Below are 17,649 nucleotides of genomic sequence, written 5' to 3'. Positions count from 1 at the left end.
TCGGATGCAAGAAGTGGGTATTCACCCACGAAAGCTCATGCTGCAAAACGTCTGTTAGTCTATAAGGTGCCACAGGATTCTTTGCTGCTTTTACAGAACCAGACTAACACGGCTACCCCTCTGATACTGTACAAGGTAAGTAATCATTCTTTCTTTCTCAAGTGATGGTCACTACATGTATTCCACTCAAGATGACTCACAAGCAGTATTCACTAAGAAGGAGGATACAAGGAACTTGGCAGCAGGGCCGGCTTGAAGCCGATTCACTCGATTCCCCGGAATCAGGTCCTGCGCCGAAGAGGGCCCCGCTCCAGGAGCCTTCAGCGGCATTTCGGCGGCGGGGGGTCCTTCGGTGCCGTGGAAAACCCGGAGCAGACGCCCTGCCACCGACTATTCTAATCGGGTCATAAAGCCGGCCCTGCTTGGCTGTACCCACCGATTGAAGAACTACTTTGCCAAAGGGGGCCCCTGCTCTCGAAGCCTGCACCAGGGCATAATGTCTCTCAAAGCTAACACTGCTGCCCTACATATCTTAAGAACAGGGACATCTTGTAGGAAAGCTACAGAGGCTGCCTGGGCCCTAGTGAAGTGTACCATCCCATCTTGTGGGGCAGGATTGCAGTCAATTTATAGCAAAGCAAGATGTAGCCCAAAATTCACATAGAAAGTCTCCTCCCATACATTCAGCCAAGGAGACAAATAGTTTAGGGGATTTCCTGATGAATTTTGTTCTCTCTAGGTAGGAAGTCCAGGCTCATCAGACATCCAAAGTGTGGAGCTTCATGTCTTTCCTTCTGACACGTGGCTTTGGGTATAAGACAGGTAAAGAGGATGACATGGTTCAGGTGGAACTTCGAGCTCACCTTTGCAACAAACTTGGGATGTAATCTTAAGGAAACTTTATCCTTATGGAAGACTGTATATAGAGGGTCTGCCATAAGGGCTCCTAGTTCTTCCACTCTCCTTGTTGAGATAATTGTGATAAGAAAGGCAACTTTCATGGATGGATGACTGAAAGCATATGAGGACAAAGGTTCAAACGGGGGATTTGTTAATGCAAATAGGACTAGATTGCCATCCCATACTGGGGCTGCTTTCAGTACTGGAGAAATGGCTCTGAAAAGGCCTTTAAATAACCTCATGGAGACCAGATGGGTGATGATTGCATAGTTGTCCACTGGGGCTGAAAGGCACTAATAGCTGCTAAAAGGAGCTGAATGACAATCCCAACATTTTCAGAGAAAGGAAATAGTCCAACACAGTTGGGATCTCCCCAAACCTTCTGGGGATCGCTGATGATGCTGACACCATGTGGAAAATCTCTTTCATTTTGCTGTACAGCATTTGCTCACAGAGTACCTCGGGATATGTGCTCATCTAGATGAGCTCCCCCCACCTAACAGAGAGGCATCTGTAATCAACTTTTGGTGGGTGGAAGAGAGATGAACAGAATCCCTACATATACTGTCTCTATGTTTTTCCACTAGTTGAGTAAGGCTAGTATCCTGTGGGGGAGCAAAATCAACTTATGTAGACTGTGTCTATCTGGGACATAGGCTGTCTGTAACCAAACATGAAGACACTGAAGACAAAGTTTCCCACAAGGTCTCTCATATGTACATGAGGAAATGTGGCTTAGGAGGGTGAGACAGGATCTCACTATTATTTGGGGGCTCCCTCAGCATTGATATGATGAGCACCATCATAGCCTGGAACCAGTAGATATGTTCTGGCAGGATTTGAGTGCAGAGTTGTTCCAATAGAGTCTAGAGTCTGTATGGAGGTTATAGTGGACTTTTCTGCATTGACTCAAAGTCCTAATTATTGTAAAAGGCCAAGTAAGGATAGAGTTGCTCCCTGAACTTCCTGGCATGACTTCCCTGTGAGCAACCAGTTGTCCAGGTAAGGGAACTCATGACACTGCTGCAGAGACTCTACTGATAATACCTTCGTGAACAGTCTCAGGTTATGTCTGCACCACAATTAAAAACCCGCTGGATCCTGAGCTCGAGAACCCGTGACGTGAGAGGCTCTAGATAAGTGGCAGAAACTGTCTGCAAGTCTCATATACTCTCCCCACCTCACAGGGTCCTAGCTTTGGTCAGGCACTGGTTCTCAGTACCAGCGATTCCTTCTCCGGGTGAGTCGGTACCATAAGTGCTGGAGGCATCCAATTACTCCTTTCCCAAGGACAGTCCCAGTGCTGCTACTTCAGTAGAAAGAAGCCTCTGAACCTTTTTAGTTTTCAGTGCTGAGGGATGAGTTCTCAACTCCTGACACACCCATACTCGAATGCATAGTCTTACTTGACTGAGTGGGTCAGGGAAAAAGTTCTTTTCTTAGATGAGGATTTAGAAGTGGATTTCTTACATATGTTGTTGTGAGGGTGTTCATTCTTATCCTCTTCATGATTCCCATTTTCTGTTAGAGTCCTTAACTCTGCTTACAGGTTTCCTGGAGCTGGAGGCAATCGTGTTCAAAAGGGCACAGGCTGGGGTTGGACTCTCGTCTCATCAAGCAATCCATCAGGAATGTTTGAAGTCTGAACTCACAGGATTGATGAGTTTGGCTACTGAAAGTCTGGCAGATGCTACAACTGGAAGGAATATGTGCTTTCCTGAGGCAACAGAAATATATGTCAGGGCTGTAACTGGCCATGAGGGTCCAGAGACAAAGGACCCAGTTCTTGAAACCTGGGGCTTTGGGCGTGCTAGGTACCCAGTACCCAGAGATGGAGGGCACCCCTGAAGCTCTGTAAGAGGCTTAGCTAAAACCAAAACTAAGCTAAGAAAGTTCTATTTGCAACTATTTACAACTAATAAAACAAAGAATATCAAGTAAAGCTACAGACACTAGAGAAGTTCCATCTCAGACCACATGTGGAAGAAAGGAACTGGAGAGGTGGTCAGTCCACACTGCACCTTATACTCTTGACTGGGAGTACGGAGAGTAGGGTGCATTTGCAAAGCAATACACATTGTAAACAAAAAAATTCCAGTCTCAGGTGCATGGGGCACATGCACTCCATGAATGGAACATACACAGAGGCCCCCACTTTAAGAAGTATCAGAGGGGTAGCCGTGTTAGTCTGGTTCTGTAGAAGCAGCAAAGAATCCTGTGGCACCTTATAGACTAACAGATGTTTTGCAGCATGAGCTTTCGTGGGTGAATATCCACTTCTGCTTGCATCCGAAGAAGTGGGTATTCACCCACGAAAGCTCATGCTGCAAAACATCTGTTAGTCTATAAGGTGCCACAGGATTCTTTGCTGCTTCCACTTGAAGAAGAATCTTTGGCAAAGCAAAAAAATCTGCAGGAGTAAAAAGAATGCAGGCAGAAGTCCAGTAGCAGAGAGGAGGCTATACAGTTTATTGAACTGAATGCAGCATGTAAGATTATTTGCCCTGTGGGTAGGTGGCTTATGCGTGCATTAGGCGCAAGCAACTCATGGCCCTCAAAGGCCGAGTATGGGCTCTTGAGACCAGAGAGGCTGAACTGGAGAAGCCAAGGGATACAAAGTGGTACATAGATGAGACTTTTGGGGACACAGTAAAGTGGCCCCACCTCCAGTCTGACAGCCTCTGTGCTGTCAAGGAGGATGAAAGTTTCAGGGAAGGAGAACATCAAACTGGAGTGGAGGGAAACAATCCCATAGTTGGGACCCTCCTTCCAGATGATGTCATGGTATCTTCTCACACTGAGGATACCACTCTGAGGGAAGGAATCCCAGTTATTAGGAAGAGAATGGTAATAGTAATGGGGGATTTGATTATTAGAAATACAGATAGCTGGTTCGGATGATTGGGAGAATTGCATGATGAATTGCCAGCCAGGTGCAAAGATTGCGGATCTCTCAAGACATCTAAACAGACATGTGCAGTGCTGGATAGGAGCCGGTGTTTGTGGTACAGATAGGCACCAAGGACATAGGGAAAGGTAGAAGAGAGGCCCTGGAGACCAAATTTAAGCTGCTAGGTAAGAGATTGATGTCCAAGACCTCTATGGTAGAGAAACAGTGCAATGAAAAGGAGTCCCATTCAATTACATCACATGAAGGCAGACAAGTAAATATTGACAAATTTAATAAGTGCTTGTATACAAATGAAAGAAGTCTAAATACTAAGATGGGTGAACTTCAGTGCCTGCTATCAAATAAGGATATTGATACAACAGGCAACACAGAAACTTGGTGGAATGATGGCAATCAATGGGACATGGTAATTACACCTCTACCCCGATATAACGTGGTCATGGGGAGCCAAAAATCCCTACCGCCAGGGCCGCCCAGAGGATTCCGGGGGCCCGGGGTCTTCGGCGGCGGGGGGCCCTTCCATTCCGGGACCCACCGCCGAAGTGCCCCGAAGACCCGCGGCGGGCCCCCCCCACCCCGCTGAATTACCGCCGAAGCGGGACCTGCCGCCGAAGTTCAGCTCGGTCTTCGGCGGTAATTCTGCGGTGGGGGGCTCCCGCCGCGGGTCTTCGGGGCACTTCGGCGGCAGGTCCCAGAACGGAAGGGCCCCCCCACCACCGAATTACCGCCGAAGACCAAGCTGAACTGCGGCGGCGGGTCCCGTTCTGTCTTCGGCGGTAATTCACCAGCGGGGGGTCCTTCCGGGGTGGAAGGACCCCCCACCGGCGAAGACCGGGAGCGAAGAAGCTCCTGCGCCCGGCCCCGCAAGAGTTTTCCGGGCCCCCCGGAGCAAGTGAGGGACCCCGCTCCAGGGCCCCCGAAAAACTCTCGTGGGGGCCCCTGTGGGGCTCGGGGCAAATTGCCCCTCTTGCCCCCCGCTCTGGGCGGCCCTGCCTACCGCATTATATGTGAAACGCCATTATATCGAGGTAGCAGTGGCAGGGCTGCAGCGATGATTTAAAGAGCCCGGGGCTCCAGCCACGGGGAGCCCCAGACCCTTTAAATCACCAGCGAGCCCTGCTGCCACAGCCCCGGGGTAGCAGCGGCAGGGCTCCGGCGGTGATCTAAACAACTCCGGGCTCCGGCCACTGCGGGGAGCATGGGCCCTTTAAATTGCCCGTTGAGCCCTGCTGCCCAGCCCCGGGGTAGCAGCAGCAGGGCTCTGGCAGTGATTTAAGGGGCCGCAGCAGCCGGAGCCCCGGACCCCTTTAAAGTACCGCCGGAGCCCCACTGCTACCACGGTATATGCCTGTGTTATATTGGGTCACATTATAGTGGGGTAGAGGTGTATATAGGAATGACAGAGTAAGTTTTGCAGGTGGACGAGCAGCACTGTATGTGAAAGAAAGCATAGAGTCAAATATAGTAAAATCTGGGGGGAGGGATAGCTCAGTGGTTTGAGCATTGGCCTGCTAAACCCAGGGTTGTGAGTTCAGCCCTTGAGGGGGCCATTTAGGGAACTGGGGTGAAAATCTGTCTGGGGATTGGTCCTGCTTTGAGCAGGGGGTTGGACTAGATGATCTCCTGAGGTCCCTTCCAACCCTGATAATCTGTGATTCTGTGAATCCAGCTGTATCATAGATTCTCTATGGACAGAAATTCCATGCTTGAATAATAAGAGTATAGCAGTAAGAATATACTACCAACCACCTGCCCAGCTTCCGTATGAGGAGAGGTTAACAAGACTGGGACTGTTCAGATTAGAAAACAGACGACTAAGTGGGGATATGAAAGAGGTCTATAAAATCATGAATGGCATGAAGAAAGTGAATAAGAAAGTGAGATTTACCCCTTCACATAACACAAGAACCAGGGGTCACCCATGAAACTGATATGCAGCAGGTTTAAAACATACAAACGGAAGTACTTCTTCACACCATACATTGCCAAGGAATGTTGTGAAGGCCAAAAGTATAACTGGGTTCAAAAAAGAATTAGAAAAGTTCATGGAGGATAGATCCATCAATGGCTACTGGCCAAGACGGTCAAGGATGAAACCCCATGCTTTGGATGTGCCTAAACCTCTGACTGCCAGAGGCTGGGAATGAACAACAAGGGATGGATCACTTGATGATTGCCCTGTTCTGTTCATTCCCTTTGAAGCATCTGGGGCTGGCAGAAGTCAGGACACCAGGCTAGATGGACCATTGGTTTGACCCAGTATGGCCATTCTTACGACATACTTTTATTTCATTTTATTAAGCAGTAATAGTTGAAAAATTCAAGTATCGTTTTCACTGGGCTACCCCATTGTGTCTCTTTTCTCTGTCTTGTCTCATTGATAGCTAGCTCTTTGAAGAAGAAATTGTATGAATGCAGTGTCTTGTACAGTATCAAGCATCCAGATGGCGCCTGAATTATAAACATCAATAACAAGAGGTGCCAGCTTCATCAGAACTACAATTAAGATGTACTGACACAAAAACATTATTAAAGACACAGTTCAGTGCATAGAAAATTTGCACAGAAAATCTCTCCTATTTGGAGTGACTTCAGGCCACTGTAGAGTAACTTGGATCTAACTCAATTAAAATGCAGTTTTCCGTAGTGCATGTAACATACCTACCTTTTAAAGAATAAATTTATGGTGACAATCTGCATTCTTTTAAACAATTCCCTTTCAGTTTTCCCCTTTAATAAAAGATATCATAGCTTGTTTGAAAACATTCCATGCTGAATGAGAGACTGTGTGAGAATTTGATCAAAAATTACATTAGACCATTTCAACAATTTTTTTCACGACAGTTGAGCAGTGCTTCAGTACATCTGCAACTGATTTCATTCCATCAGCCAAAAGATGCATTTATGCTGTAGCTATTACATTTTGAAAAGAGTTTAAATTACAAAACTTGAGAGAGCTTCAAAGCAAATCTAATCTAAGTACCCTGATCTTGATGGCCCAGTTTAAAAAAAATAAAAAATAAGATATTTAATAAAAGAGAACCTCCTCAACAAAATGGAGAACAATTGTACTTAATTCAAGTTATTTTTAATTTCCTTTAATAAATCAATTAAATATACTAACCTGGGGGTTCGAGCATTTTATTTCAAGTGACTCAAGGTCGACATGGAGGCAAACAACAAACGAGTGTCTGGATTCTGGCCCTGAGGCAAGTAGTTTTTGTGAAGTGACAGCTAGAGTAGAAGTACAGCCCATGGGTTCCACTAAATTAAGTGTCATTTGTTGTCCAAGAAGAGTATACACACTGAAATGATGCAGACTGATTGTCCAGGGGAAGGCATCACCTGGTGATTAAAGAGAAAAAATAATTTTATAACTACATGCCTCTAAATGTTAAGTGATGATTTTTCTCAACATAATGAAATTCAGAATGAATGGGCCTGATCCAAAACACACAGAAGTTAATGGACTTCTTCAATGGGCACTTGGACCAGGTCCCAAATCCTAATAAAATACCCTTTGATACGGTGCCCGGAGATAAAAAACAGAAATCTGATTTGAATTTTTATTTCACACTGCAAATAAATCTAGCAGAACAATGTTAAAGGACAGTATCTTGTTGATTTATTTGATTTTTCAGCACTGTGTTTTTAAAAATACATTAAAACTAAGTGAGCATATGTCTGCTGTAAATGTCTTGTATTGCCTTGTATCAAAGAAGTTTCCTTAATTAAGAGACCAGTCACCTTACTCGCTTTGAAAAATATCCAGCTCTGTAAGCAGAACCAGTGACGACAGTTTATAGGTAGCAAAATCAGACTTTAGACACACACAGAGACATCCTACAGTCGGTGAAATTTTTCATACAACTACTACTGTGAGTAGGAGTCATGATGGAGGATTACATTTTACAAATTTAAGATTGTGAGTTGGAGGATTGAGATCCAGAAAAGGAGACCTTGGACCCTAAAGGACACTGACCAAACCCCAAAGAACACTCACGAGTGGTGAGAAAAACTCAGGCAGGGAATGGTGTACAAGGGTTTCTTATTTTGCATTAGGGTGGCCACTCATATATTCCCAGAATACTGGACATTCAGAAACAGTATGCACCTGCTTTTGCCAGCATAACCCCTCTCCTGCCAGGGTGAACTTGGATGCACATGTGCAATTTCCTGACAAATCCGGGTGCAATTTTGAAAAGGTCATCACGCAACCCCCACTGGCATCATGTTGCATGCAAGGTCATGCTGGTGGGGACAGAGCAGTATGCTTCTCAAAATGGCAACCTCCATTCAATGCTGGACAAAACCACATTCAGTTTTGTCTGAGTACCGAATGGGGGTGAAATCCTAGAAAAGCAGGACTGCTGGATTCAATACCGGACCAGTGGCCTACTTTGCATGGATTAAACTATAAACCAGAGGACCCTGGAGGGTGGAGTTCTGGGGATGGTGCGTGTATGCTATTGGGGAGTCTCAGGGAGTTCGGCATTGTTCTTGAGGACTAGGAAAGCTGGACCATGGGATCCTAGATAGAGAGTCCATGCCTAGAGTGAGCCTAGAGGCCAAAAAAAGAGACAGTACCTGGAGCTCATGGGAGTTCAGAAGAACATACATCCAGTGCTGGGATCTAAGCAAAGCAGCCTGGTGAGTGACCAACAAGTGAAAGCTCAACCAGCTCTGTGACATCCTTATATTTGAATAGGGCTTATTCAGTTTGCAGGAGACACATGAGGTGAAGTTCTCTTTCCTATAACAAATCCAGAGGGCTAGGCTGGTGATGAGACTATTTGTCACAACTTTGAGCAGGTGACAAATAAAGACAAGATAAGAAGAGACACAACTTAGTCTCATGTCCCAAAGTGAGGCTTGGGAAAGTGAGCATATGATAGCAGGTAATGGCAATTAAATACCTGGGACTGGGCCTTTCCAATGCACAGTTATAAAGCACCTTAACTGGTGTGTCCAACTCACTAATTAATGAAGAGTTACATTGGAGATTTGCTGCTTGGGAATAATCTGCAGTCCTGAGGTTCAAGTAGGGCTTCAACAATACAGCTAAGTGATACCAGAAATTATGTGTTGAGTTAACTGATGGTTAACTACTTAAATTATACTTTACAAAAATATATGAAGTTAGAATAAAGTTGAAGCCAGAAGTCTTCTCCATACTACTTTGGCAAGAGTTTAACTGGTGATTACAGAGGTGACACCAGCAATAACTCATTTATAGTCACTAGTATAGCCATAAAGCACTGCATGAGAACATACAAGAACTGAAAACTTTGAACTGATTCTAAAGTTATTTACAAACTGAAGAAAGGTTCCAAATTATGTACAAAATAAAATTCAGCTAGACTTGCTTTAAAATATTTTGGAAAGACTGCCGATTACGTATTTAAAATTCTCCAAAAAATTAATTAATCCAAGAAACACAAAATATTGATTGTTTAGGATGGAAAACTGTTCAAAAACTTGAAGTAGATTCTAATGGCTTATTTATTAATTAAAATACGTGATTTTTCTTTTCTCAGTGATCACCATAGTAATTCAATATTGAATTTTTCAGTGACTAGTTAGAGATCACCCAAAAATAATATTTATAACATTATTCCACCACGCATACCATATCTACTTTAAACTGTCCAAGTGTTAGAGAATTTTTTTTCTGTAGTTGTTTTTAGTGCTTTAATTTTGCTTTAATTTTTTTTTTTTTTACTTTGGTGGCCTATATTCATTGTTGGGTGAACGTCCAAAGCTTCAGAAACTATTTAAAGTGTCTACCCTTCAAAAGAAATGTAATTCAAAAGACATTTGTTTCAAAACCCACTTACTAGTACATCTGAAGGGAAGCCAGGCACCACTGTTTACAATAGTAAGAGCAGAAGAAATCTCTACAACTTTCCAACTGACCCTTCATATGAGTCATAGCCTTCAATGAGGCCAGTATTTCACCCTAGATCTTTTTTGAGCCAGAATATGAGATGAACACTGCAGCTCCTCAATATGGCAAGAATGTTGCTAAAAATCCCTTTTACTCACAAACTTGAGGTCTGAATTATAAACATCATGACCTCCATACTACTTGAAAATTAATGCAAAAATCTTGAGGTCTGACAAATCCTTACTTTTTCTTCTTACAGACGATTTATAGTGGACTTGAAAATTAATGCAAAAGATGGTAACAGTTACACTCAACTGGTTTAACAACTTCTTGTGTTTATAAATGCCACTTTCAGGATAGGGAAAGAATTTCTCCTTGGCATCAGGGTACCCTCCTTAATATTAATCATTGATCCGTTATATGCTGGCTTCCTGGCAAGAATTCTCTCTCGTGTGTGAGATAAAAGCTGTTTTCACTAAATATCATAAAAAGGGTCTTCTCTAGAGTTTATCTGTTCATTGTAACATGCTGCTGATGTTCTAGTTTTGGTTTCTTTGGCTAGCAATAGAGTTAACTATGCCTTTTATCTACCCCTACTCATTGTGTAAAATATTGATCAAATTGTAAAAATACTAATTTTTTTTATACATTTGTTAGTTTCCCTTTTTTAAAGGATCTTGTTGCAGTAATGGCAGTTACTTGTAACCTGTAACAGATGTGTAATTATTTTTTTATTAAAAGTAAGTGGAAAGGAAGAATAATCTTGTGATTACAGCACTGGAATTCAGGCGATCTGGTTTCTATTCCAAGTTTTACTAAAGTCATTCTATGTTATTTTCAACAAGTCTCTCAAACATTCTTCCTGTTTCCCCATCTGTAAGAAAGGGATAATACTTACCCTCACAGAGGTGCTATGAGGACTTATGAGTTATTAATGATTTAAAGTGCACTCAGTTCTCAGATAGAAAGTCTTCTTCCTTGCATTAATCTCATCAAATGAGGTCTGCTCTGAGTCCTCTCCCTCGAAATTGCTATGTTCAATGCCATATATATCCATATACCACATACTAACATGTCTTCCTTTAGGACATCCCACCATTACTTCGTGGGTTGGCCTTCAATCCTGATCTGTTGGATTCTTTTACCCATGTAGTTGTCAGGACTTCACTTTACATGAACAAATATCTAAGCCTGTACTCTCTTACTCTTTTATGTATGGGTTTTATTTTGAGCATGTCTCTAATATACACATTCCTCATGTAATCTTTCTTGCTTACACCACTCATCCATCTCAACATTTAGATTTCCGTGGAAGAGATCATTCGCTCATGTTCTTTCTTTGTTGCCCAACACCCAGCGCCACCCATTAAAACTGGATGGACACCATTTTATAGACTTTTCTTTTTATTCTTACTGGTACTTTCCACTTCTCTTTCTCCATCAGAGCCAGGTTTTTATTATCCTACCTCTAATTTTATCCTCTATTTCTTCAGATTTTGGAACCCAGATATTGAAACTTTGCATTTTTGGTATTGTTTGCTCATCTAGTTTCAAAGATAATTCTTCAGTGTGCACATTACTGAAATTATATATCATATACCACATCTCTCCATTTATCAAGATTCTCTTTTAAGACTATCTTTTCCCTCACTGCATAGAATGATATTATCTGCAAATAGCATGCTTCCTTCTGTATGTTCCTCTTGAGGGTATCCAGGATGAGAATAAACAAGAAATGGCTTTGTGCTGATTCCTGATGCACTCCCAGCTTTACAGATAATACATCCGTTTCACCACAAGTTCTGATTGTTGATGTTGTACCTACATACAGGCTTGAACAAGCCACGCAGAAAGTTCTGGTACCATTTTCTCCCTCATACACCACCAGATGAATTCTCTTGGAACTCAACCAAAGTCCTTTTTGAGATCCATGAATGCCATGTGAATATTTTTCCTTTTCTCTATATATTTTTCCACTAGCTCCCTAAGTGCAAAAATTATCGACCTTCCTGGCATGAAATCATACTGATTTGTGCTAATATTCACTTCACTTAATCTTTTATCGATGACTCTCTCACACAGTTTCATCGTATGATTAATCAGCTTAATACTTCTCTAATTTGTGCAGTTGCCATTGTCACTTTTCCCCTTGTATATCAGCACCAAGATACTTTTCCTCCACTCATTTGGTATCCTTTCCCATCTCATGATTAAATTGAACACAAATGTCGGCAAATGGATGCCTTCTATTCCAAGCTTTTTCAATGTCTCAATAGGGATCTATCTGGGCCTAAGGCCTTATTATTTTTCATCGCTTTTACAGTGTTTGCCACTTCATCAGGTATGAGGGGCTCTACTACACCAAAGTTCATCATTTTGAAATTGCATTGTTCTCTTGGGTACCTTTTCCATCGATCCTTTATACGATATCACCAGTCGACACAATACCAATTTCATTGTTGATGAACCTCACTTCCTTTATATCTCTGGTAATTCTGACCTATGATTTTGCTAGCCTATACACTTCTTTTCCCCCTTCCTTTGTTCTAAGTCTTGTGTAAAGTTGCTTGAAGACTTCTGCTTTTGCAACTATTCCTGGACATTTTCTTCACATCCTTCTATTCCTTCAGGTTTCATTTGCTCCTACTCCTTTGCCAGAGTTTAACTTTATTTTTTATAATTTGTACTTCTTCACTCCACCACCATGTTTGTTTTTGAATAAAGGCTTTCCAGTGTTGAAAAGTAGCATTTATATTTCTTATTATTTATACAAAGTTACAGTAGAGAGATAGAATCCTTCAGAAACAACAATCCAGGAAAGCACTTTATAAATACTTAGGCTTTTCTCTTGTCAAGGAGTAAAAGATATTAAACAACAAAGAAGTCATTTACAATTAGAGACTTTGAATAGTTGTTCCATGGAACGCTATATTTAATTCCAGTCACTTCAAATATTAAAGAGACATACTGTATTCTCTTCCAAGTTTAAATCATAGGGAGTTAAGTGTTTTAAGGCCATATAGCCAGGCATTTCTGCTTTTATCCAGATTTTCAGGTTTTGATGCACTTTCAGTTGTGACAGTTCTGAGAACATTAAATTGCTGTGTTTGGAATGGTAAAGAGTTTGGCCACAGATTGGTCCAATTTATCAACTATGTGCACAGATTATTTTTAGCTTTACGTAAGAATTGTTTATTGCAGCTGGGATGACAAGACTTTATGATGGAAAGGACAGAGGTAGAGATAGTAATATAAAGAGACTCAGTAAGTTCTGATCTACAGTGCAAATACAGAAGACACATTTTAAAGGTTCTTTAATTTGAGCAATCATTGTTTGTGGTTCTTAGAATCCTATGCTGAGACGTGCAAGATGCTGCACACTCATGTCCAATCCAGCAAAGCCCTTGTCTGCAGAGGTGGTCTTGGGGTGTTGTTGCCTGGACCTTTCCATGGATGAACAAAAATTCTGCCCCTTTTGCAGGGACAAAATATCACCTTCTCAGTTTATTTGGTGGTAGGGGTGCTTCATGCAGCTGTGTTGCATACCACCCTGGATGGTTCCATGATCCTCCACCCTGGATGGTTCCATGGTCCTCATTCACTGGGAGAGCTACCCAATTGGGTCCAGTGGGCTGCAGTATATCAAAGAGCATATACTGCAACATGAACTTCCTTAAGTGGAATCTGAAGTTCAGTTGCCATCCTCTGCAGTAGTTCTTGGTATTGCTTGTGGTCATCATGCAGGGATGGCAAAGATGGGGTGATTAACTCATCAGGCGAAGAGAGTTATACTCCTGTTGGTACTGCTGGTACCGGTGGATCTGGCTTGATGTCCTCCTTCTCCATATACTCTGGCAGAGCTGGTTGTTGTTGCCTAGGGGAAGAGGGCCAATCAGACTCTTGCACAGATCCAGGGTGCTGTGCATAGGGATCTCAAGGAACCCAAGAGGGCCAACATGATGGTTCAAGAGGCTGGTTGGGGAGATCCCTATGCACTGGGTACCAGCAGTTCCTGAGAAGGTAGTCTTGTCTGGTCAGAGGATGGATTCAAGGCAGTCTAGAAACCCTGTCTAGATGATTCAGCTCAGATTTTGGATTCAGCCCATGAGCAGGTCAGATTTGGTTTCATCAGTGGTACCATTGGTGCCAGTGGATGGAGACTCCAGCTCATGGACAGAGCAGAGTAGCAGCTCTTTCTTCTCAAGGTGGATTCCTCTTCTGGTGTGGAAATGTCCCTCAGGCAGAATGACCCAAAAGCAAATGAGATTGTGAGCACAGGAGGACAAGAGGAGGTATAAGTCTCAGTCTGTCCCACAATGTGAGGGGTCATGGTAGTCGGTATAGTTGGATCTGGTACATCATAGGCTTAACGGTGAGTGGGTCCTTATGGGATGATGGGTGCATCAAAGAAGAGTCCTGCCTGGAGCCCTTAGTCAGTGCTGGCAAATGCCAATTTTTCAGCTTACTAGCTGGTACCAGAGTTGGTACTGTTGGATCCTTGCTTCTGTGTGCTTTACCCTCGTGGTTGGAATGCTAACGTGGGCCTAAGTCTTTAGGACCTGAGTGTGAGGACTCTCACAATTTGGAAGGATATGGAGAGGGATCTTTTATCTTGGGAGAAGATCTGGAAGGGGATCTGTTCCTGTGTCTGCGAGAGTGTTCCTTACTCTCATGAGAACACTGAGACAACAAGACTTTGGCTTTATTAGATATGGCCTGCTCCAGAGCTTGTGCTCAGAGGCTCAATCTGATGTTCAGTGGGGATCTCCCTGGCCTGAAATCCAACTGGAGACTTATAGCTTTCTCCAAGAGGTACTTCCTCACTTGAAGCTCTCATCCCTTGCAGGTCTGGGAAGGGAAGGAGCAGCAGATTCTGTACTTGAAGAAGACATGAGCCTCCCTATGTCAATAAAGGCAATGTTGGTGGTCATTGCTGACTGAGAAGGAGCAAGGACAGGAGACACAGTTCTTAAACCCTAGAACTCTGGACATAGACCTTCTCCCTAGTGCAGAAATGCAGAGGGTCCCCGGGGCAGGGAAGAATTAATCTACACTAACTATAAAGAGACTACGTAAAACACTAAGAACTATATACAGTTATATTTACAGATAAGAAAGGCAGTGTGAAGATAACTTTGGATACAGGATTCAAACTCAAACCATGCAGTGGTCAGAAGGAACTGGAGAGGTGGTCTGTCCACACCTCCCCTTATGCCCTTAGTGCGGAGCACGAGGAAGGTGCAGGCATGGACCAATGAACACTACTTGAAAGATTTTCCGGTCTTAGGTACATGCGTGTCCACATGCGTAATACACACAGGGACCAGCACTCAAAGATGAACCTATGATTACACACATGGCCTGGGTAAATCCATCTCCTTTTCACACGCTACTTGGTAATATTATCCAAGTTACAGTAATTCTGAATTATAGTGCCATGCTTAATATGCTCTTTTGAATGTGATTACCAAAAGTATTCCTACAGCTTACAGTTATCTCAGAGGAATCCTCTTGTCAGAGCTCTGGAAACAAAGATTTGAGTGTGGGAGTTATTTCTGTTGTATATTGACATTTGGAGGTCAATAAGCCTTCCTGACAAAGTTGCAGTATTCCTAGATGACAGGATGACTGTGCTGTTTTTTCTTTTAAAGAAGTAAGAAAAACATGTGAATGAGCAGATAGGAGTCAGAGTAACTACATAATCTTGTAAGAAATTGGACATTTGCTTGGATCTTCTTTACGAAAGAATGAACAGTTCCAAAATAGCTTTCACGAAGAGTAAGGTTACATGCATATGATTTCACAGAGAAGGTAACATGTTTTAAGAATGATATGTCATCACTGGAGTCCTGTTCAAATATAGATAGTCATTTAGACTCTCCCTAATAAAAGTCTATAAAAAGTACTTACCTCTGCATGGAGAAAATAAAGAAGGTGACTTAAAAGCTTTGAAAATATTTTTTTATTAGTCTGTTTAAGGGGAAGTTTTGGCATGGGAGAAAGTAACAGCTCCATTAGAGAATCAAAAATATCAAGATTGTGAGAACTTCTGTTTGGCATTATTCCCAGAGCACAAAGCCACACACAAATAAATCCCTTACAGTAGGGTTTATCCCAACCAAGGGGATTCAGCTCTCTTTCTCGGACTGCTCCTTCTTTTCTGAGTCTGAGAAAATATAAGTATGGTCTACTTTCATAAAAGGTTTAAAGGGCACTACCAACTTTTCTGTTTAAACATATTTACCTTTTCTTGTTACTATAACAAGATTATTTTACCTGAAAGAAATTAGAGGAAACATTTCTTTCTCTATTCTTGTTTACTTTGTGCATTTGACAGCACTTACAGTACCATTACAGAGAGTTTCATTGTTTAAAAAATTCACTAAAATCTGTTTCTGCTGTTGTGCATGTGGAGGAAGAGAGACTGGGGTTGTCACAGAACAAAAGGGGAGGGGGAAATCAATAAAAATATAGGAAAATGTAGTTGTAAAATCACAAAAATTGGCAGACACTCAGGAGAAAATGTAGTACTTGAAAATACTTCTTACTCCATTTTTCATAATCTGTGCTTTATAATTTTTTGGTAAGTTTCATTAGTAAGCTTTGTGTGCAAAAAAGAGAAAAATATTATGTACAAAATTCTCCTATGAAAACCTTTTAACAAGTTTTTTTTCTGCTCACTTTAATGCAAATACACAAAAACAGCAAAACCTCTCTAAAAAAATTTATAGTTTCAAGATTAGAGTAATGAATTAAATGCATATGGAAACTTCCAGAAAGTTTAAATTTTTGCTATAGTTGTACAGTTCATGGATCATGGTTAAAGAATACAAATTTGTCTGTGGCACTTAGCTCACATATTTTGGATATGAAATCTTTTAGTAAGAAGACTGATTTATATAAAAATGTTGGCAATATAAAACAATGATCATACAACAGAATTATACATTGAAATAACAACAGGAAATTTCCAAATTTCGCATACTGTACCTTCTTCAAGAATGGATCTTAGCATAACAAAGGGGATTTCTTGCAGTGGTTCCATATATTTGTGTCCAGCACTCATAATCTTTATCTGGGGCAAGCAAAGAACTAGCGTACCAGGCATACCAGCCTGCCCATGGTACCAACTTCGGACAGTTCCAGGAATGTCACCAGACACGATTGTACTTGGGGAAGGCAGGCTGTCATTTGGAACGAACACGCAACAGGACTGCACTTCAAGCTGGAAAAACAAAAACAAAAACAAATCCAAGACAGAATTCTCAGAAATAGATCTCAACATTCTCCCAACATATTTATTCATTCATAATACAGAATCAAAGACTATATCACAGAATCAGCAATATCACAGTTGATTAAAAACCTGTCTAAATTCTTAAACAGAATTAAAAGAAAGGACAACAGAAAATGGCAGATGCTTACACTTTCATAAATTACATATATAGAAAATAACACCTGAAAAGGTGCCATTTTGGTCTATAAATTTGATCAAAAGGGTGTAGCCACATAAGCTGAACATACATTTGCCTTTCCACAGCTGTTTTCAGGAAACATAATGGAGTTAGAAACTGTGCCGGCAGAAAAGGTGACACAATCCTCCTCCTTTTGCAGTTCATTAGCTTTTGTTATCACTAGCTAAGGCTCTAGAGCTGACTAGCATTTTATATGCTGTTACTTTGTAAAAAAGATTTATTTCAGTGAGAATTCTTCCCTTATTTTGTAGTTAACAGTGACTAAAGTGCATAAAAAGGTCAAGCTCAATCAGTCAAACATAAATAAAAGCCTCAGCCAAATATCGACATGTTCATTAGTACCAAGATATATCTCAATGAAAAACGTTAATAAAGTTTAGAAACTAACAGATTTGTCTCCTTGTGTCACTTTTCAGATTAGCACAAGAACATGTGATTTCATATGAAACTTCTGTTTCCATGAGTGCACAGTTACT

At 41.8% G+C, this 17,649-nt stretch overlaps 1 protein-coding gene across 21 annotated transcripts in view; it reads right to left on the bottom strand.

Annotated features, from left to right (window-relative positions):
* VPS13B (vacuolar protein sorting 13 homolog B) overlaps positions 1–17,649 on the bottom strand; it is a 917,098-nt gene that overhangs the window by 400,347 nt on the left and 499,102 nt on the right. For 20 of the 21 annotated variants that reach the window (XR_005593500.1, XM_039522053.1, XM_039522058.1 and 17 more), the window contains 2 exons: positions 16,689–16,923; positions 6,936–7,156 (listed from right to left, as the gene is read on the bottom strand). The exons of the other annotated variant lie outside the window; for it this stretch is intronic. Coding sequence is in view for 19 of the 20 variants with exons in the window: in XM_039522053.1 (XP_039377987.1) it covers positions 6,936–7,156; positions 16,689–16,923 (456 nt within the window). In the remaining variant the exon portion in view is untranslated. The remainder of the gene's footprint in view (positions 1–6,935; positions 7,157–16,688; positions 16,924–17,649) is intronic. 21 annotated transcript variants of the gene reach the window in all.

Source organism: Mauremys reevesii, linkage group 2 (genome assembly GCF_016161935.1).
Source record: "Mauremys reevesii isolate NIE-2019 linkage group 2, ASM1616193v1, whole genome shotgun sequence".
Classification (NCBI taxonomy): Eukaryota; Metazoa; Chordata; order Testudines; family Geoemydidae; genus Mauremys; species Mauremys reevesii.
Note: the sequence above shows the minus strand (reverse complement) of the source record. Positions and strands in the feature narration are given on the sequence as shown.